This window comes from Mobula hypostoma, chromosome 5 (genome assembly GCF_963921235.1).
Source record: "Mobula hypostoma chromosome 5, sMobHyp1.1, whole genome shotgun sequence".
In the NCBI taxonomy this organism is placed as follows: domain Eukaryota; kingdom Metazoa; phylum Chordata; class Chondrichthyes; order Myliobatiformes; family Myliobatidae; genus Mobula; species Mobula hypostoma.
The window spans coordinates 151,379,108-151,401,498 of record NC_086101.1 but is presented as its reverse complement, the minus strand read 5'-3'; the positions used below and the strand labels follow the sequence as shown (position 1 = coordinate 151,401,498).

The following is a 22,391-nucleotide window of genomic DNA, read 5'->3' as shown; positions in this document are numbered from 1 at the left end:
CTTATGTTTTGTAACTTCAAAAACATTAAACTAATTCAATGGAAGACACGGGAGTCCAAAATGTGAGTCTGACTTTGTGTTTACTTTAAGTGAGGAGTGCACGTATCACGTGGCAGTGTTGTGATGACGTATGCAATTCATGTGTTTATGCATATAACCCATAATGAATTATTTAAAAGATCAAGAATGCTTAATCAGGCAGTACAGTTGGCCCTCCTTATCCGTGAGTTCCGCGTGCACGAATTCAACCAACCGCGAATCGAGAAAACCCGGAAGTGCTCTTTCAGCACTTGTTGTTCGAACATGTACAGACTTTTTTCTTGTCATTATTCCCTAAACAATGCAGTATAACAACAATTTTACATAGCATTTACATTGTATTAGGTATTATAAGTAATCTCGAAATGATTTAAAGTATATGGGAGGATGTGCGTAGGTTATCGTGGATCGGGAAGTTATCTTACTAAGTAAGTCGGAACAGGTACATCCGGTATTATTTAGTATCAGTTAGTCAAACATTTGTTTTAGTATATAGTATATATTTTACCTTTCTATGCTTATAAAACACTTAAGAAATGAATGTTTCAGCGCCGGGCTTGGGAGCGGAAATTCCCGAGTTCGATCCAGTGACAGACTGCTCCCAAGCACCCTCCATCCCGGCTGGGTTGATGTGAAGAATCAAAAACCCAAAACCCCAAAACCGGATAATTAAACCACTGCGTTGCTTAAAAAATAATTGTAGCTTTAATCGGGGCAGGGCTTTTCTCACTTTATCCTTTAAAATTGTTCCGATCGTTGACCGAATGTAACCTAACGCTTTTCCAATGACCGATGGCGTTTCACCTCTTTCCGATCGCTTTATTATTTCTACTTTATTTTCGATGGTGATTATTTTCGTGAACAGAAACACTGCGGATACAGTGCCTATAAAAAAAGTATTCACACCTCCCACCCCCTTTGGAAGTTTTCATGTTTTATTGTTTTACAACGTTGATCCACAGTGGATTTAATTTGGCTTTTTTGACGCTGATCAACAGAAAAGATGCTTTCATGTCAAAGTGAAAACAAATTGCTACAAATTGGTTTAAATTTATTACAATTATTAAACACAATACTTGATTGTATAATTACTCACCTCTTTCAAGTCAGTATTTAGTAGATGCACTTTTGGCAGCAATTACAACCTTGAGTCTGTGTGGATAGGTCTCTATCAGCTTTGCACATCTGAACACTGCAATTTTTCTCCATTCTTCTTTATAAAACTGCTCAAGCTCTGTCAAGATTGCATGGGGATTGTGAGTGAACAGCCTTTTTCCAAGTTCAGCCACAAATTCTCAATGGATTAAAGTCTGGACTCGGTCACTCTCTCACTTGTGCAATCTCTCCCATCTTAGTCACTGAAGCCCCTAGAGTTGTTATGAATCTCTTGATGGCCTCCTGCACTAGTCCCCTTCTTGCACAGTCACTCAGTTTTTCAGAACGGCCTGCTGTAGGCAGATTTACAGCTCTGCCCTATTTTCATTTCTTGATGATTGACTTAACGGTACTCCAAGGTATATCCAGTGACTTCAAATTTTTCTTGTATCCGTCTCCTGACTTTATTGCGGAGTTGCTTGGAGTGTTCTTTTGTCGTCATGATATAGTCTTTGCCAGGATACTGACTCACCAGCAGTTGGACCTTCCAGATATTGGTGTATTTTTACCACTATCAGTTGAAACACCCTGACTGCACACAGGTGATCTCCATTTAACTAAATATGTGACTTCTAAAACCAGTTGGCAGCACTGATGATAATTTGGTATGTCATATTAAATGGGGGGGGGGGAATGGTGAATATTTATGCAGACAATTATTTTGTGTTTTATATTTGTGATTAATTTAGATCACTTTGTAGAGAGCTGTTTTCTGTTGATCAGTCAAAGGTGATTCAGTGTTGTAAAACAACACCCCCCCCCACCCAAAGCGGGGGAGGGGTGAATATTTTTATAGGCACTGTATATGCAAGATTCCTCAAATATTACTGAAATGTTAAATGGGTAACAGTGTTCCCTCGACTTCGCCTTCCTGAAGTGCACAATCTGATCCTTGGTCATACTGACATTGAGTGCAAGGTTGTTGTTGCACCACCACTCAACCAGCTGATCTACCTTGCTCCTGTATGCTTCCTTGTCACCATCTTAAATTGGTTGTGTCATTGGCTAATTTATAGATTCCATTTGAGCTGTGCCTAGCCATGCAGTTGTAGGTGTAGAAAGAGTAGAACAGTGGGCAAAGCGTGCACTTGTGTTGATTATCAACAGGGAGTAGATGTTATGAATCCTTACTGATTGAATTCCACTAGATGGTGATAGGTGAAGCTAGATGGGTGGGAAAGGTAAAGAGCTGGAGAGGAAGGAATCTGATAAGAGAAGAAAGTGGACCATGGGAGAAAGGAAAGAAAAGAAAGAGGAGCACAAGGAAAGGTGGTAGGCAGGTGAGGAGATGAGGGAAGAGGCTCGAATGGGGAATAGAAGAAAAGAGAAGGGGTGGGAATTTTTTTTACTGGGAGCAGAAGTCGATGCCCAGGTTGGAGGTGACCAAGACAGAATATGAGGTGTTACCCCTCCACCCTGAGAGTGGCCTCATTGTGGCAAAAGAGGGGGTCATGGACCAACATGCTGGAATGTTAACGGGCTTAGGAATTAAAATGGTTGGCCTCCGGGAATTTCTCGCAGTTTACATCAGGTCTCACTTGTAGAGGAGGCTGCTTCAGGGTCACTGGATACAATAACCTGTGAAGTTGCCTCATCTGGAAGGATTGTTTGGGGCCCTGAATGGGGGTAAGGGAGGAGGTTAATGGGTAAGTGTAGTGTATCTGTTGCTTGCAGGGGTATGTGCCAGATGTCAGATTATTAGGGAGGAACGAATGGACAAGGACTAATATTTCCTTATTTCTTCCTGGACTATTTTCTGATTAAGTTTTTAATAAAAAATTTGCTTGTGTAATGCCGTTTAATATTGTGAAAATGGTTCCACAGTGTAATCTTCAGTGAAAGGGAACTGTTTTTGTACTGCTGATTTAAGCAACCTGCACACTTAATTGCTGTGGGTGTTCCCAATTACTTGCTTCCAAGACAATCTTCTTGGCTGCATTTGTGTTATAAACATTTTTTCTTGACCAGCTCCATTTGTCAATCTAGCATACGTTCTGTGGACTCCTATGGTGAAAATTCAATGCTGCAATGTTCGACTGAAATTACTTGAAGTTAATACCCAGCAGGAGCAAACCCAAGGGCCGTGTCCCAGCAACAGAAGGAGTAAGTTCATCCACGCCAAGTTTATTGGTAATATAGGTCATAGAGTACAGTACAGGAACAGGCTGCGGAACACAATGTCAAATTCAACTAAATCTCTTCTGCTTGTACATGATCCATATTCTTCTATTCCTTGCTCTTGCAACCAGACTGTGTAACAGTTTCTTCCCCCAAGTCATCAGACTCCTCAATATCCAGAGCCTGGACTGACACCAACCTACTGCCCTCTACTGTGCCTATTGTCTTGCTTATTATTTATTGTAATGCCTGCATTGTTTTGTGCACTTTATGCAGTCCTGGGTAGGTCTGTAGTCTAGTGTAGTTTTTGTGTTGTCTTACGTAGTTCAGTGTAGTTTTTGTATTATTTCATGTAGCACCATGGTCCTGAAAAACATTGTCTTGTTTTTACTTTGTACTGTACCAGCAGTTATGGTCGAAATGACAATAAAAAGTGACGACTTGATATTCATGTGTCCATTTATGTTCTACTAATGTGTTTGCTTCTGCCACCACCTCAGCAGCACATTCCTGGCACCTACTCTCTGTAAAACAAGCTATCCGCATCTCACCTTTTCAACCTTTCCCCCCTCACCGTAAATGCATGTCCATTTGTATTTATCATTTCTGCCCTTGGGGCAGAAAGATTCTGTCTACCCTTTCTATGCCTCTCATGATTTTATAAACCGCTATCAGGGCATCCCTTATCCTCCAGTGCTCCCAAAGAAAGCAACCCAACTTCTCCTTTATATCTAATGTGCTTTGATATTGCCTATATGTGACTGGAAGCCCAGACTGATAGAAGGGAAGTGATGCAGACTGGCCTCTGAGGTCTGAATCAATTGTGGATATTTATTGAAACCAGGGGTAACAAATATACCCCTTTAATGCTGCCAGCAGAGCCCTAGGCAGCTTAGGTCCCCTGGTTTTGCAATCCTTTTCTTTTAAAGATGTACATCCAATGTTAAGTTGTAACATAACAGACAATTGACTGTCCTTGTTCTGTGGGTTTCTTGTCTGATAAAAGATGAGTCCTTGATCTATCAGATACTAGTCATGGCCCTTGTACTTTATATGTCTACCTGCACTGCATTTTCGATGTAACTGTAGCACTATCTTCAGCATTGTGATTTTCTTTTGTCCTACCTTGGTGTACTTATTTCTGGAATAATCTGTTGGGATGGCACACTAAACTTTTCTGTTGTATATTAGTATATGTGATGAAAATAAACCAGTTACCAAATCTCCAGGTCTGTATATGAGTCAAAGACAACTAAATAATCTATACTGAGGAAATGAAGGGTCAGATCCCATCTGCATGTACTGCCGATGGCTACGAAAGTGTGGGTTTCCCCCCAGTGGTTGTGTGAGTGGCTATACAGAGAGCAGTTTAATTTCAAGCTTATGCTGAATCGGTTAATGTCACTGCCTGCTGTTGGTGGGGGAATACAATTTGCATGGCTGCAGATAAGGACAGTTAACCTGGGTCTTCTGCTGCTGGCTGAATTGGAAAGGTTGGGTACAGGCCAAATCGAGGCAGTGAAGTCCAGGCCCCTGGGTGTATTGAAACGACAGAACCTGATGTTTGGGCAACAATTTAAGCACTGGGCGAGGTTGAAAAGGTCAGACTGTCAGTGCTGGAGGCAGTGGATGGGCTGGTTGAGCTCGCTACTCCGTCATGTTTACTCAGCTTTGCACGGAACTGAGGCTGTGGCTTTGTGTCTGTGGACAGATTCTTATGGACTTCAGTTCTGAACGCTATACCTTTCAAGGCAGGAGAAGATGGCGGCGTGCCTGCGTGTGCACAGCCCTCCAGTGAAAAATGATATTGTATCTGTTAAATAAGGGCCGTGGACAATTCTGCTTTGATGGAGAATGGATGTGAAAGCACAGAGGAACATCTGGAGAAATTTTTGAAACGCCTGTTCGCTGCTGTCATTTCTGTGTGGTCAGGAATCTTTCGGAGGGTAGGCCTCAAAATCCCCTGGCCTTGCCTGCTTTTGGCAACCGAGAAGGAGGTCGAATCGTTCGGACAGAGATGGCGCTCAGTACTTGGTGTCGGAAAGCTGATCAGAGCTTGAAGTTTTCGGATGACTCAGAGTCGGATTGTGGTCAGCATGGCAGGGAGAGTTTTTCTTCCTTCTCCCGTCTGTGTGAGATGCGGGACATTTGAGAAACTTTGAACTTTACTGTGCTCATGGACTTCTTCATTAAGTTATGGTATTGTTGCACTGTTTGTAACTATATGTTATAATTATGTGGTTTTTTCAGTCTTGGTCTGTCCTGTGTTTTGTGATATCACATTGGAGGAAATAATGTATGATTTCCTAATGCATGCATTACTAAATGACAATAAAAGAGGACTTCGTGTCTTCATAATCTAATATGCTTGATTTGTTTTGTTCTCTTTCTGCACCTTGAGTGTTTGATGGTTTTTTTGAATGGGTTCTTTTGGGTTTCTTTGATTTGTGGCTGTCTGTTAGGAGACAAATAATATATACACACTTTGATAATAAATGTACTTTGAAGTTTGAATTTAGTTTCGGTTTAAGATGGTGCTGGTGAAGCTCAGTGACTGCTTGCTGGTGGCGAATAAAACAAAGCAACTAAATACTTTATTCTTCACAATTATTCTGGAGGTGCACAACTCATTGTGTTCTTATTTGTTCATTCCTTATCTATTAGTGCATAGTGTAGTGAGAATGGCTATGGGAGCAGTATTTTGTACTGTGGGTGGGAAGAGTGGGAGACCTCCAGTCTCCCAGATAAGGACATCTGCACCAGGTGTTCTGAGTGACAGGTCCTGAGAGAACATATTAAGCAATGGAGCTGCAACTTGATGACTTTCAACTCATACGGGAGAATGAGGAGGAGATAGACAGGAGCTATAGGGAGGTAGTCACCCTTAGGTTGGAGAATTCAGGTAGCCAGGTGACTGTCAGGAGAAGGAGGGGACATGTACAGCTAGTGCAGAGTACACCTGTGGCTGTTTCCCTCAATAGTAAGTATATAACTTTAGATACTGTTGAGGGGGACGACCTACTGGGCGGAGCCACAGTGACTGGGTCTCTGACACTGAGCCTGGTGCTGTGGCTCAGAAAGGCAGAGCGAGGACTACAATGTTAATAGGAGATTCTTTAGTCAGAGGAACAGAGATGAGGTTCTGTGGGTGCAGTAGAGGCACCCAGATGATATGTTGCCTCCTTGGTGCCAGGATTAGAGATGTATCGGATTTTGTCCATGGCATTCTGAAGGGTGAGGGTGAGCAGCCAAAAATCTTGGTACATATTGGCACCAATGACATTGATAGACAAGGTGAGGAGGTCCTGAAGAGAGATTTTAGGGAGCAAGGTAGAAAGCTGAGAAACAGGGCCTTCAAGGTAGTAATCTCTGGATTGCTGCTGGTGCCACATGTCAGTGAGGGTAAGAATAGGGTGAATTTGGCAGGTGAATGCATGGCTGAGGAACTGGTGTAGGGAGGGGACAGTGTTTCAGGTTTATGGATTATTGGGATCTCTTCTGGGGAAGGTATGACCTGTACAAAAGGGATGGGTTACACCTGAACTCAAAGGAATCCAATATCCTTGTGGGCACGTTGGCTAGAGTTGTTCGTGTGGGTTTAAACTACTTTGGGAGCGAGATGGGAACTGGAGCAATAGTGTTGAAGATGAGGTAGCTAGCTGGCTTGCAGAGGCAATGTGTCGTGAGATTCCCAGCAACTGGAGGTTGATGGGGCAAAATTGCAGTCAACAGAATGAGTTGCAACGTAAAAGGCAGGAAAAAAAATCAAAATGTGAATGTAGCACTGAAGGTGCTAGATTTGAATGCAAACAGTATACGGAATAAGGTTGCTGAACTTGTAGCACAGTTTAGATTGGCATATATGATGTAGTAGGCATCACTGAATCATGGCTGAAGGAAAATTATAGCTGGGTGCTTAATGTCCGAGGATACACATTGTATAGAGAGGACAAGCAGGAAGGCAGAGGGGGTGGTGTGGCTCCGTTGGTAAATATTAAATTCAATTATTAGAAAGAAATGACATAGGGTCGGAAGGTGTTGAATCATTGTCGAAAAGCTAAGGAACTGCAAGGGTAAAAAGGCCCTGAATACAGACACCCAAACAGTAGTGAGGATGTGGTCTATATATTACAATGGGAGATAGAAAATGCATGCCAAAAGGGGCATGTTGTAATAGTCATGGGGGATTTCAATATGTAGGTAGACTGGGAAAATCAGATTAGTGGGGTATTCTGAGAGGGGGAGTTTCTAGAGTGCCTACGAGATAGCTTGTTAGAGCTGGTCATAGTTCAGCCTGCTAGGGGATCAGCTGTTCTGAATTAGGTGTTGTGCCATGAACTGGATTAGGGAGTTTAAGGTAAAAGAACCCTGAAGAGAAAGTGGTCAAAATATGATCTAATTCACCCTAAAATTTCAGAAGAAGAAGCTAAGGTCAGATGTATCAGTATTACAGTGGAGTAAAGGGAATTACAGAGGCATGAGAGAGGAGGTAGACCAGAAGTGATTGGAAAAGAACACTGGCAAGGATGATGATAGAGCAGCAATGGCTGGAATTTCTGGAAGCAGTACAGAAAGCACAGGGTATATACATCCTAACGAGGAAGAAGTAATCTTAAAGGTAAGATGACACAGTCAACACCAACATAAAAGCCAAAGAGAGGGCATATAATGGATCAAAATTGAGTGGGAAGTTAGAGGATTGGGATGCATTTAAATACCAACAGAAGGTAACTAAAAAATCATTAAGGAGGTAAAGATAGAAAATGAAGTTTCTTCAGATATAGTGCATATAAAGGGAGGCAAGAGCAAATATCGTACTGTTGGAAAACAATACTGGAGAGGTAGTAATGGGGGACAAGCAAACGGCAGATGAACTAAATACGTTTTTTGCATCAGTCTTCACTGTGGAAGACACCAGCAAAATGGTGTAAGTTCCAGGCGTCAGGGGATATGAAATGTGTGAAATTGCTATAACTAGAGAGAAGGTTCTTAGGAAACTGAAAGGTCTGAAGGTAGATAAGCCATCTGGACCAGCTGGTTTACACCCCAGGGTTCTGAAAGAGGTGGTTGAAGAGATTGTAGAGGCATTAGATCTTTCAAGAATCACTAGATTCTGTAATGGTTCTGGAAGACTGGAAAATTGCAAATGTCATTCCACTCTTCAAGAAGGGAGAGAGGCAGAAGACAGGAAATTATAGGTTAGTCTGACCTTAGTGGTTGGAAAGACATTGGGGTTGATTGTTAAGGATGTGGTTTCGGGATACTTTGAGGCACATGATAAAATAGGCTGCAGTCAGCATGGTTTCCTCAAGGGAAAATCTAGTCTTACAAATTTGCTGGAATTCTTTGAAGAAATAACAAGCAGGGTAGACAAAGGAAATTTGGTTGATACTGTGCACTTGGATTTTCTGAAGGCCTTTGACAAGTTGCTACACATGAAGCTGTTTTACAAGCTACGAGCCCATGGTATTACAGGAGAGATTCAAGCATGGATAAAGCCGATTGGCAGGAGGCAAAGAGTGGGAATAAAAGGAGTCTTTTCTGCTTGGTTGCTGGTGACTACTGGTGTTCCACAGGGGTCTATGTTGGGACCAGTTCTTTTTATGTTACATGTCAATGATTTGGACGGTGGAATTGATGGCTTTGAGGCAAAGTTTGCAGACGATACGAAGATAGGTGGAGGGGCAGGTGGATTTAAGGAAATAGGCTACAGAAGGACTTGGGCAGATTAGGAGAATGGGCAAGGAAGTGGCAGATGGAATACATTGTTGGGAAGTGTATGGTCATGCACTTTGGTAGAAGAAGTGAAAGGGTTGACTATTTTCTAAATGGAGAGAAAATACAAAAACCGGAGGCGCAAGAGGATCTTGGAGTCCTTGTGCAGATTCCTTAAAGGTTAATTTGCAGGTTGAGTCTGGTGAGGAAGGCAACTGCAATGTTGGCATTCATTTCTAGGCTTCATTTGGAGTATTGTGAGCAGTTTTGGGCTCTTTATCTTAGAAAGGATGTACTGAAACTGGAGAGGTTTCCAAAGAGGTTCACAAAAATGATTCGAGGATTAACCAGCTTGTAAAATGAAAACTGTTTGATGACTCTGGGTCTTTGTTCTCTGGAATATAGAAGAATGAGGGGTAACCTAATTGAAACCTATCAAATGGAGAAAGGCCTCGAGAGAGTGGATGTGGAGAAGACATTTCCTATGGTGTGAGTGTCTCTAAGACCAGAGGACACCGCCTCAGAATAGAGGGTCGTCCTTTTAGAACAGAGATGAGGAATTTCTTTAGCCAAAGAGTAACGAATCTGTGGATTTTGTTGCCACAGGTAGCTGTGGAGGTGAAATCTTTAGGTACATTTAAGACGGAAATTGATAGATTCTTGATTTGTCAGGACATGAAGGGACACGGGTGGGCTGAGAAGAAAAATGGATCAGCCATGATGAAATGGTGGAGCAGACTTGATGGGCCGAGTTGTCTAATTCTGCTCTTACATCTTATATCAATGCTGCACGAGGCTTGCTTCTGCTTGAGGCAATTAGTCATTCCTCAGGCCTTCCTTTAAATGCAGCAAGTCTGGAAAATATTGAAGCCTCCCCACCAGTTGTCAGGCTGTAACCTTAGAAAGGGATCGATACCTTTTATGAAAGGCCTTTATTGGAAGGAACAAAGATTAAATAAACTTTATGGAGTCTGTTCACTGCAATGGCTATGTGAGACAGCTCTGCTAAGCAACACTGATATCCAACTATCCACCTCCAGTTATATTTTAATTTTGTCTCTTAACTATGATCTGTGGGATATATTTCCTCATTTTGGGTAGAAGTTTGATGCAACTTTTCATCGGATCCATTCAGATTTTGTTTTTAAGTTTGGCAGTAATGAGAGAAACTGGAATCCAATCATGTGATAGAATATACAGCGTATTGTTCACAAATGTTTTTAATAATTCTCTTCTCAGGTCTTTCTGCTTGACTTAAAGCAGCAATTGACTAAGGAACGAGCTTTAGCATTGCTCATCACTGAGGCAATTAACGGAAGTGGAGCTGAAATGAAACATCCGTTTTGTTTGAAAGTGGTAAAATTTCAATGTAGTAAAGTTTCACTAACAACAGTATGTTAATCTATCATTGTTAGACCATGTGGTACACAAGTTCTTACGGGTACAGTTTTGCCACAGTTGTGCATTTAAACTTTGAAAGGATTATTGGGGAAGGCTGAAACTTTTGTGACCAAGATTATTGGGATGTTCTTAGTTAGCTGCGATTAAGCAGTAGACTATGTTTTATGAAATATTTTCGTATCTGCATCAGAAATGAATCATTATTTAGCCATTTCTCAATGCCGCCTTCTCATTGCTACTATCAAGAAGGAGGTACAGGAGCCTGAAGGCACACAGTCAATGATTCAGGAAGAACTTCTTCCTTTCTGCCATCAGGTTACTGAATGGACCTTGAACCCATGAACAATACCTCACTACTTTTTTGCACTACTTACTTTCTATCTATCTATATATCTTTACTGTAATTCACAGTTTTTATTGTTATGAATTGCAATGTACTGCTGCATAACAACAAATTTCATGGCGTATGCCGGTGACTTTAAACTTGATTCTGAGAATAAACTTGTGGCAGACTGTTCTCTTTCTAAATTACTGTCCTGACTAACACTTTTTATAATTATGATTATTTTTAGCTCTGACAAATGCCTGTGCTTAATATAAAAATCAAAGGGAAATGTGGCAATACCGTGGGTGTGTTCTTGTGTGTTTTGGACTTGTAGAATGGAGGAATAATTAATTATTAATCCCTCAAAGGGATTAATTATTAATACTTTGACTTAAGGTGCCTCATGGGTTTGCAGAGCAAGGAATGTTCCAAGTGACTGCATGCAACAAAGAAAATGAATAGATAGAGCACGTGAAAGTGTCCCAAGTTTATGTGACAACAGTATACCTGTACATCAGCGTTTACTCGAGTACATGAATTTCAGGAGTCAGTGTGTGGTTTGCTTGTACCTGTTAGGGTTACAAATGTGACATCAATGTGATCAGTTTAATATTTGGTATTTTTTCCAGTATATTACAGCTTTCAGTTTCAACCTCTTTAGTTTAGACGGCTTGACAATTTGAAGCAAATGAAGTAAAATTGTGGGGAAGATGGTGTGTAAGAGCATTGGAACAGACTGAATCATTGAACTGGTTGCAATCTGGCATATTGTCAAAGTTCAAAGTATATTTATTATCGAAGTACATATATGTCACCATATATGACCCTGAGATTTTTCTTGTGGGCATTCACAGTAAATGCAGAGAAACACAAAATAATCAATGAAAAACTGCACGCAAGATGGACAAACAATGCGAAAAACAAGTTGTGAAAATGAAACAGAAAAAACAAACAAAATAATAATAAATATCGGGAACTTAAGATGAAGAGTCCTTGAAAGTGAATCTAAATTAAATTTTTATTTGTTTTACTATGGAACTTTTACATTTGATATCACTCAGTTTTTTTGTTGTTAACAACCTTGTATCTCACTCAAGTCATCCCTGATTGCCATTTGAAACTCTTTATATAAAAAAAAAATGGTGTGCCTGTTTGGCTAGTGATGAAAATACAGTACTTGGGAGTGTGGAATAAGACAAGCTTGTAGTTGTGAAAAGAAAAGTACCTTCTCAGTTGTGAATTAGAATATAGGAGATCCATCTATTTGACATTTATGTCTTTCTCAAACTGTTGGGTTTGGTCTTTCATTGATTCTGTTGTGTTTCTTGTATTTACTATGAATGCCTGCAAGAAAGTGAATCTCAAGGTAGTTTATGGTGACATATATGTTCTTTGATAATAAAATTACTTTGAAGGCTGCTGGTTATAAACTTGTTCAGCATTCAACACCATCAGACCCCAGAAACTGGTGGTGAAACTGTCCTCGCTGGGTCTCAACACCTGCCTCTGCAATTGGATACTGGACTTAATAACATGAGGCCAAAGCTGGTCTGTCTGGCCATCAGCATCTCTCCTCCCGTTACGCTGAGCACTCGTGCTCCCCAAGGCTGTGTGCTCAGTCTGCTGCTGTTCACACTGCTGACCATGACTGTGTTGCAGGATCCAGCTCAAACCTTGTCATCAAATTTGCAGGTGACACGCCAGTGGTTAGCCATATCAAGAATGACTGGGTGGAGTATAGCAGGGAAGTGGAGCAGCTGATGAATTGGTGTGAGAAGAACAGCCTAAGTCTGAACGTGGATATGAACTCCCAGGAGTTAATATCATGGATGACCTCGCCTGGTCCCTTAATGTCACCTACTGGAACAAGAAGGCACAACAGCGCCTCTACTTCCTAAGAAGATTGAGGCAAGCAATGCTCCCATCCCCTCATCAGAACTGCATTTTACAGGAGCAACATTGGGAGCGTCCTGACAAGTTGCAGCTCCATCTGGTATGGAAAAGGTTGAGCATTGGACCAGAAGTCCCTACAAAGGAGTGTGAGAACAGCTAAAAGGATCATACCATCCATCAGGGAAATTTATCAGGAGCGCTAATGTTATTAAGGATCCCACCCATTCATTCAGCATCCTCTTTGATTTTCTTCCACCAGGCAGGAAACTGTGATGCATAAAAACGAGGACGGTCAGGATGAGAAACAGTTTCTTCTTCCCCCAGGCCATTAGGTTTTGAACTCCCTGCTACATTGTATTCGGAGTGTCACTGATTAATCTGTCCCATACCTTACAATATTTAATATTAATGTATTTTAGTTTGTCATTTATGTGTGATTCATCTGTAGATTTTATCCTTACCTTCATAAGTAATCGTATGTTATGTATACTAGTGTGCTTTACACCCTGGTTTAAAGAAATGTCTAATTTTTATATACATTATATGGTTATATATGTTATCCATGTATATAGTTAAATGACAACAAACTTGACTTGAAGTTGAAAAACAACTTGCAGTCATGTATAAATTTTCTGAATGTCAGAATTACTGTCCTGATTTTTATTTAATTATGGTGTAATTGCAACAATGTTGACTGAAGCATTTTTGTTCATTTTTTAGTTAGAAGATGGCCACAGTCTCTTTGATTACAACGTGGGACTGAATGATATCATCCAACTTCTGATCCGTCAGCAAGCTTCCTCCACTGTGAAGAAAAAGGAAAAGGAGATTGAGCTCTCAGATAGTGACTCTGGATGTAGCTCATCACAGAGTGAGTGTGAAAAAACCTCTTCTAGTGCAGGAAACAGCAAGAAAAATCGTCCTGGCACATCAACTCGATCATTTCTCATAGATCCGGGTTTTGGATTATATAAGGTAAATATGTGTCTGTGTTGTTTTGCACTTACGTTCCCTGGAACATATGGAGTGACTTGATAGAGGTATATAAAATCTTGAGGGCATAGACTGGGTTAAAGCACATAGTCCTTTTGCTGTGGAGAGGGTGATTAAAGCAAAACGGCGTAGGTTGGAGATTAACGATGACAGATTTTAAAAGGAAATTCAAAGACCGTTCTTCGTGTAAAAGGTGGTGATGTTTGGAATGAGCTGACAAAAGTAGTGGCTGAGATGGGCACATTAACAACATTTAAAAGCCATCCAGATGAGAATTTAGGAGAGATTTGGAAGGCTATTGGCCAAATGTGGGCAGCTGGGACTAGCTTGCTAGGCAACACATTTGGCATGGACGTGTTGGCCCCAAGTGCCTGTATCCATGCTGTATGAGAGTCACTTTCACTGAAGGGCAAATCACCTTGTTGACGGTGGATTATTGTTGACTGCAGGGAATTTGTCAGTGTCAGCGATTTGGTGCGGTGTGTCAAGGGCATGGGTCAGGGCCCCAAACCTGGGCCATCAGATACAGTGCAAGATTAGAATGTTGTTGAGAAGAGGGTGTTGTTTTTATTTGTGGATTATGGAGTGTTTGCATATCATAGAAAATTAAATTGCCTGTTTTCTTGTGTATGTCCCAAATTACTGGTACTGACAAATCATGATGTTTTGACATTACATTAACGAAGCAATAGAGCAGCCCTTTCCTAAACTCCAGATCTGTATAATTGAAATCGAACAACCAAGGAAATAGGACGTACAAGTGCAAACAGAAGTAAATAGTTGCACCCAAGTTGTTGCAGCTCCAGGGCCGTGGTTTACAGTTAAGTTTTGTAGTAAGGAGTCTTCATTCAGGCTTGAGTATAAGCAGGCCAAGGAGCACTTGGTGCTCTCTCTTGATGTCACATGCTGCTGGAGTAGAATGAGAAACAAGCTCTCTACTGTATGCATCAATAATAACTGCTACAATGTAATAATGCAAGTGTAATTGAAAAAACATGCTTGGTTTTTAAGATTCTTTTTGGTGATGTTCTGAACTGTGGATTTAAAAACAGAAAATGCTTGAAATAGTAGGTCAGATTGTGTCTGTGGGAAGATAGATACCTCCTCTGATTTACCCCTTGATCATGGCCCCACAAAGGAGCACCAGGCCATTGTCTCCCACACCATCACCAACTTTATCCGCTCAGGGGATCTCCCATCCACTGCTACCAACCTTATTGTTCCCACACCCTGCACTTCCCGTTTCTACCTCCTACCTAAGATCCACAAACCTGCCTGTCCTGGCAGACCTATTGTCTCAGCTTGCTCCTGCCCCATCGAACTCATTTCTGCATACCTTGACATGGTTTTATCCCCCCTTGTTCAATCCCTTCCTACCTATGTTCATTACACTTCTCACACTCTTAAACTTTTCGATGATTTTAAGTTCCCTGGCCCCCACCGCTTTATTTTCACCATGGATGTCCAATCCCTATATACTTGCATCTCCCGTCAGGAAGGTCTCAAAGCTCTCTGCTTCTTTTTGGATTCCAGACCTAACCATTTCCCCTCTACCACCACTCTGCTCCGTCTAGCGGAATTAGTCCTTACTCTTAATAATTTCTCCTTTGGCTCCTCCCACTTCCTCCAAACTAAAGGTGTAGCTATGGGCACTCGTATGGGTCCTAGCTATGCCTGCCTTTTTGTTGGCTTTGTGGAACAATCTATGCTCCAAACCTACTCTGGTATCTGTCCCCCACTTTTCCTTCGCTACATCGACGACTGCATTGGTGCTGCTTCCTGCACGCATGCTGAGCTCGTTGACTTCATTAACTTTGCCTCCAACTTTCACCCTGCCCTCAAGTTTACCTGGTCCATTTCCGACACCTCCCTCCTCTTTCTAGATTTTTCTGTCTCTATCTCTGGAGACAGCTTATCTACTGATGTCTACTATAAGCCGACTGACTCTCACAGCTATCTGGACTATTCCTCTTCTCATCCTGTCTCTTGCAAAAATGCCATCCCCTTCTCGCAATTCCTCCGTCTCCGCCGCATCTGCTCTCAGGATGAGGCTTTTCACTCTAGGACGAGGGAGATGTCCTCCTTTTTTAAAGAAAGGGGCTTCCCTTGCTCCACCATCAACTCTGCTCTCAAACGCATCTCCCCCATTTCACGCACATGTGCTCTCACACCATCCTCCCACCACCCCACTAGGAATAGGGTTCCCCTTGTCCTCACCTACCACCTCACCAGCCTCCGGGTCCAACATATTATTCTCCGTAACTTCCGCCACCTCCAACGGGATCCCACCACTAAGCACATCTCCCCCCCCCCCCACTCCCCGCTTTCCGCAGGGATGGCTCCCTACGCGACTCCCTTGTCCATTCGTCCCCCCCATCCCTCCCCACCGATCTCCGTCCTGGCACTTATCCGTGTAAGTGGAACAAGTGCTACACATGCCCTTACACTTCCTCCCTTACCACCATTCAGGGCCCCAGACAGTCCTTCCAGGTGAGGTGACACTTCACCTGTGAGTGGGCTGGGGTGATGTACTGCGTCCAGTGCTCCCAATGTGGCCTTCTGTAGATTGGTGAGACCCGACGCAGACTGGGAGATCGTTTTGCTGAACACCTACGCTCTGTCCGCCAGAGAAAGCAGGATCTCCCAGTGGCCACACATTTTAATTCCACGTCCCATTCTCATTCTGACATGTCTATCCATGGCCTCCTCTACTGTAAAGATGAAGCCACACTCAGGTTGGAGGAACAACACCTTATATTCCGTCTGGGTAGCCTCCAACCTGATGGCATGAACATCAACTTCTCAAACTTCTGCTAATGCCCCACCTCCCCTCGTATCCCAACCGTTATTTATTTGTATACACACATTCTTTTACTCTCTCTCCTTTTTCTCCCTCTGTCCCTCTCACTATACCCCTTGCCCATCCTTTGGGTCCCCCCCCTCCCTTGTCTTTCTTCCTGGGCCTCCTGTCCCATGATCCTCTCATATCCCCTTTGCCAATCACCTGTCCAGCTCTTGGCTCCCCTCCCCCTCCCACTTTCAAATCTCTTACTAGCTCTTCCTTCAGTTAGTCCTGACGAAGGGTCTCGGCCCAAAACGTCGACTGAGCCTCTTCCTAGATATGCTGCCTGGCCTGCTGCGTTCACCAGCAACTTTGTTGTGTGTTGAGAGAAATAGAGTAATGTTTCAACATGAAACTTAGCCTTGTTTCTCTTCCCACAAACAGTATGCAGCCTGACCTCAGTATTAACTGCATTTTCTATTTTTATTTCAGGTTTTCATCATCCGCAGCTCTTTTGACATTCAGAAATATATAACTGATATCTTGTCCCCATCGTTTTGTCCACACTGGAATTGTAACAAAAATAAAGGAGTGAGGAATGTGTTAATTAAAAGGCAAAGTCATCCATGATCACATTGAATGAAAGGGTAGGTTTGAGGGGCCGAGTGGCCTAAACCTGCTCGTATGTTCTTGTGTTCCTGTGTTAAGGTTAAGTTGCGTAGTTGGTAGTTGAGGCAGGCCAACTGATATGTTATGGATGCTAGAAGGGAAGAGGGTAAGGAGAGGCTCCCCACTAAGAATTTAAATAATACGGAAGAATTTTAATAATTCAGTCAGGATTTTTCAAGCATTAGTACTTCAAATATTTTGCCATTTTGAGTGGTACTTACTCAAAGGCTTGAAGTTTTCCAGTGTGTTTTATGTTATTTTTTTCTGGCAATTTTAATTTCAGATTTGCTGCCAAAAAGACAGCACAACAGTTCCCTTTCAAAAACATTGTATGAAAATATTAACTTCTGAGGATTTAAAAAAAAGGTCATTATTTGACTTTTAAGTGAAAGGATATGATCAGATGAAGTCTTGTTTGGACCACTGCATAGAGGAATGTTGAATAGAGCCTAGAACTTAATGGTCTGACATGCTTTAAGAGAATACGTACTGTGAACATTTAAACTTTTTTTATGGTGTAGTTTCTGAGTAATCTGAGATCCTAATGACAGTGTATGGTGATTAGCTTCTATTCTGCCCTATTAAACTATTGCAGTATATTTATAGCACAGTAACTGCCCATTTGGTCATATGTATTACTATGTTTATACTCCAGATGAGCTGCCTCACTCAACCTAATTAACACAGCCTATGTACTTTTCCCACCCTGGTACTTGTGTTGTTACGTTGGCTCCCTTTGTTAGAGTTCCACATTCTAGCCATTCTGTCAGTCAAGTTATTTCTTCTGTGCTCCCAAACTGATGTATTATTGTCTTGATCTCGTGGTTCCTTGTTCTGGTATCAGCCAATGGAAATAATGCATCTACATTATATGTAAGTCTTTTTGATAACTCTTTAAGTCATCACCCAATTCTCCAGTTTATTCAGTATTTCCTGAGAGCTTGAATCTGTGTATTCTAGTACCATTGAAATAAATCATCTTTTGGAGTTATGACATTTTCTTAATACTGAACTTTTGTGTGATGTAAACAGCATTCCTTTGAAAAAGTTAATATGGTGCCTTGGTTTTTTTATTTCTGGAATGAACTCTAGCACATTGTTTGTAATATTACAGCTCTATGAATTTGTACCATTAATTTCAGAAAGTGTTTTCTGTGTGGAATTCGTTTGCTTTAATCAGCTCGGTGTGTGTTTTCCAAGGGGGACCAAAACGTACTCCAGCATATAGGTCTATAATGAATTTAATTTTACCGTTTCAAGGTCTCCTAAAAACATTTCTAATCTACCCCACGTAGAAAGGGACAACTCAGATTAGTTAATTTCAGGTTAATTGTTTTGCTTTCAGAAAAGTGTGGTTGTTAATTTTATATCTTCCAATGAAGCCAAGTATTGCTGTTCAGAATTGATCAGGTAAACCTTTGAGGAAAGGCTGAATGGGTAATTAAGCTATAACGTTCCGTAGCTGCCTTTCATGCTTTAGTTTATGAAGTATTTTAATAGAATTATGGAATTGCTGACTCTGAGTTACTTTGAAAAAGGAACTGTGTGAAATAACCTTTAATATTTTTAATGCACTTGCACCATATTTTCTTCTTTGATAGCATTTGATTGAGGTTGGAATAGCAAGGAAAAACCTTAGGTTGGAAGGGCTTGGAGCTAGGAAGGACTTCGAAGCCATTTTGCCATCCAAAGTACTTTTCCTCTACTACAGTTTTCACTGGGATGGCTATTAGACAAACACAAGATGCTGGATGAACTCAGCAGGTCAGACAGCATCTGTGGAAGGAAATGGATAGTTGATGTTTTAGCCATGACCCTTTGTCCAGACATGAGCAGTATGAAAATAGTGGTGGCTTGTAGAGGTATTTGGCCTAATTATTTTTCCCTGTATACCCTTTCTCTTTATAACTTCCAGTCAGGCCAAAACAAACTGCAATTCTCTTCTTCTTAAGATCTTTTTTGTCCTTGATTTGTTCCTTCACCTTATGCCCATCATACTGTATTTTTTACACTCTTTCTCTATCCCCATGTTAATGATCAATTTGTTCCTTCCTGGCTGTTCAAAAACTTCTTGGGGGGCCAGCTGGTGGCGCAATGGGATCGGCGCCGGACCCGGGAGTGGAGGTTCCCAGGTTCGAAACTAGTCGAGTCCACTCCCGAGTACGCTTTCCATCCCTGCTGGGTTGAGTGTCAAGTTCGCAACTTGACCTCGTAAAATAAAGGGGAAATACTGCAAAAATGTCTGTGTGAGGAGTGGCCACACAGTCTCTCTCTCGCTTCATGCCTTGTGAAAAAAAAAGACATCATCGCAGACGCACGCACACGCACAGACTCGCACGCATGCAGGCACACACCAAAAAAAAACTTCTCAGGAATGCATCTTCGACTTGTGGCAACACTTCTTACCTTGCTTGGCTTTAAGTAAGGCATGAATCTGGGTCATATCTGTACTTGTTTGTGGTTACCACTTGAAGCTCCCATGTGTGCAACTTGTATTCCTATAGAAGAGCTTCCATACTAGTAATAAAGTTCCTGCTGTGCCATTTTTGCTTGTTCATATCATCTTGTGGAGCACTACCAGAAAGATCACTTAATTATTTTAAAATTTTGTTACATCTTAGACCATAAGACATAGGAGCAGAATTAGGTCATCTGGCCCATCAAATCTGCGCCGCCATTCAATCATGTCTGATCCTTTTTTCTAATCTCCTCCTCAACCCCAGTTCCCGCCTTCTCCCCGTAACCTTTGATGCCATGTCTAATCAAGAACCTATCAATCTCTGCCTTAAATACACCGAATGACCTGGCCTCCACAGCTGCATGTGGCAACAAATTCCACAAATTCACCACCCTCTGACTAAAGAAATTTTTCTGCATCTCTGTTTTAAGTGGACGCCCCTCTATCCTGAGGCTGTGCCCTCTTGTCCTAGATTCTCTCACCATCAGAAACATCCTTTCCACCTCCACTCTATCTAGGGCTTTCAACATTTGGAAGGTTTCAATGAGATTCCCCCTCATCCTTCTGAATTCCAGCGAGTGCAGACCCAGAGCCGTCAAACGTTAGAAACACAGAAAACATACAGCGCATATAGGCCCTGGGTAGCTCTAAGGTAGGGACATGTTTGTCACAAAGCTGTGCCGAACTTGTCCCTACCTTAGAGCTACCTAGGCTTTACCCATAGGCCTCTATTTTTCTAAGCTCCATGTTGCCATCCAGGAGTCTCTTAAAAGACCCTATAGTTTCTGCCTCCACCACTGCCGCTGGCAGCCCATTCCATGCACTTACCACTCTCTGCGTAAAAAAACTTACCCCTGACATATCCTCTGTACCTACTTCAAGCACCTTAAAACAATGCCTTCACGTGTTAGCCATTTCAGCCCTGGGGCAAAGTCTCTGACTATCCACACGACCAATGCGTCTGATTATCTTGTACACCTCTGTCAGGTCACCTGTCATCCTCTGTCGCTCCAAGAAGAAAAGGCAGAGTTCATTTAACCTATTGTCATAAGGCATGCTCCCCAACCCAGGCAACATCCTTGTAAATCTCCTCTACACCTTCATATGATAATCCTTCCATTCCTGAAATCATCTTTATGAACCTCCTCTGGACCCTCTCCAATGCCAGCACATCTCTTCTGAGATGATAGGTCCAAAACTGTTCACAATTCTCAAGTTGAGGCCTTACTAGTGCCTTATAAAGCCTCAGCATCACACCCTTGCTGTTGTATTCTACACATCTTGAAATGAATGCTAACATGGCATTTGCCTTCCTCACCCGACTCAACCTGCAAGTTAACCTTCAGGGAGTTTGGCACAAGGACATCCAAATCCCTCTGAATCTCATATTCCGGGATTTAGAAAGAAACCGGCACATTTATATCTACTACCAAAGTGCATGACCATGCATTTTCCACATTGCATTTCACTGCAACTGCTTTGCACTTTGGAGTGCCATGTGGTTTGCCAGGGAAAATTCTTGGTGTGTCTTGTTTTATACCAACCATTTGGAAATTATAGACCAGATGAGCCAATACTGGTTCCCAGTGGGATGTGAATTTAATTACTCAGCAGTAAATATATCTGTCATTCAAACCTTTGGGAATACTTGATCTCAATATTTAGACTTGGAAGAAACCACATTGTTAGTTTGGGTTTCAACTTGCGGATTAATTGAGTTAAAGATGCTATTATAAATCAAGTGATAGTTAATTTTAATTCTAATTGGGTAGTCCTTTGAGGCTAATAGCCATTCCATCAAAGTCATTTCTCAGTTTTACGTCTGATTAGATATTACCCTTGTACCAGGTCAGCTGCATGTAGCAGTGTCAACCCGTTAGAGCCTTCCTCTGATATCTGTTGTACTAAAATCAATGGACATGAATATGGGAAGAGTTGCTTGTTGCTGGGCAACAATAAACAGTATTTAGCACTGTTAACCTGGTGCAAATGATCTATTATCAAGTGTTTGCAAATTAATTATTAAACTTTACAAACAGAACTTGGTGTTTGACTTCTGAATGGAGGTCAATTGGAAGGCTTTGTGCTCATTTTTCTTTGAGCTGAGGGTGACTTACTCTCACTATGGACTTGTGTGTTCTGAGGTGGCTGATGAAGTCAACGTAGGACTTGAATTCTCGTTCACAAGTGAGGTATGTGGTTCACAGGATGGGGCTGTAGGAGCCATCTATGTCAGTCTGTATTATATTTTGTGTTGCACGTATTCACACTCTGTCCTAGTTAGCTAGCTTAGTTAGAAGCAGCCAGAGACAAGGATGATTTTTTTGTTTGTTGTCTGTTAATTTGAATTCTAATTACTGTTATTCCACTATATTGCTGATGTAGTTCTGAGAGTTTTTTGTAACACTGTATAAGATTGTTCCTCTTTGCTTATTTCATAATGACGGATCAAACATACTTTGTCAACTTGGAACTCAATTATTTGGAAGTGCGTCATACAGTGTCAGTTCCCGTACTCAGTTTCTCAGTGATTTTGGGTTGTTTTCAAGTAACCGCTACAGGGCGTGTGATTAGTTTGAGAGAGAGTGTGTTTCTGTGCTTATCCTGTTCTTCTATGGTCTCCAGATTTATGGACTTAAAAGTCCCAGTGTCGTTCCAAATATTGCTTTTCCATTTTGAGCAGTTTTAGATCATAGGTTTTTCAGAAATAATGGGATGTTTCACTATTTAACAGAGGGTTTTGATAATTTTTTTTTGTATATCTCATTATCTCTTGTGAAAGCTTGGAATAGAGTGGAGTGACTTTTGACATTCTGGCCTCAGTTTACAAGTGATGGACAGTT

At 41.6% G+C, this 22,391-nt stretch overlaps 1 protein-coding gene across 1 annotated transcript in view; it reads left to right on the top strand.

Moving 5' to 3' along the window:
• LOC134347076 (E3 ubiquitin-protein ligase UHRF1-like) overlaps positions 1-22,391 on the top strand; it is a 142,637-nt gene that overhangs the window by 32,090 nt on the left and 88,156 nt on the right. The window contains exon 2 of the mRNA XM_063049183.1: positions 13,367-13,621. Coding sequence (XP_062905253.1) covers positions 13,367-13,621 — 255 coding nt within the window. The remainder of the gene's footprint in view (positions 1-13,366; positions 13,622-22,391) is intronic.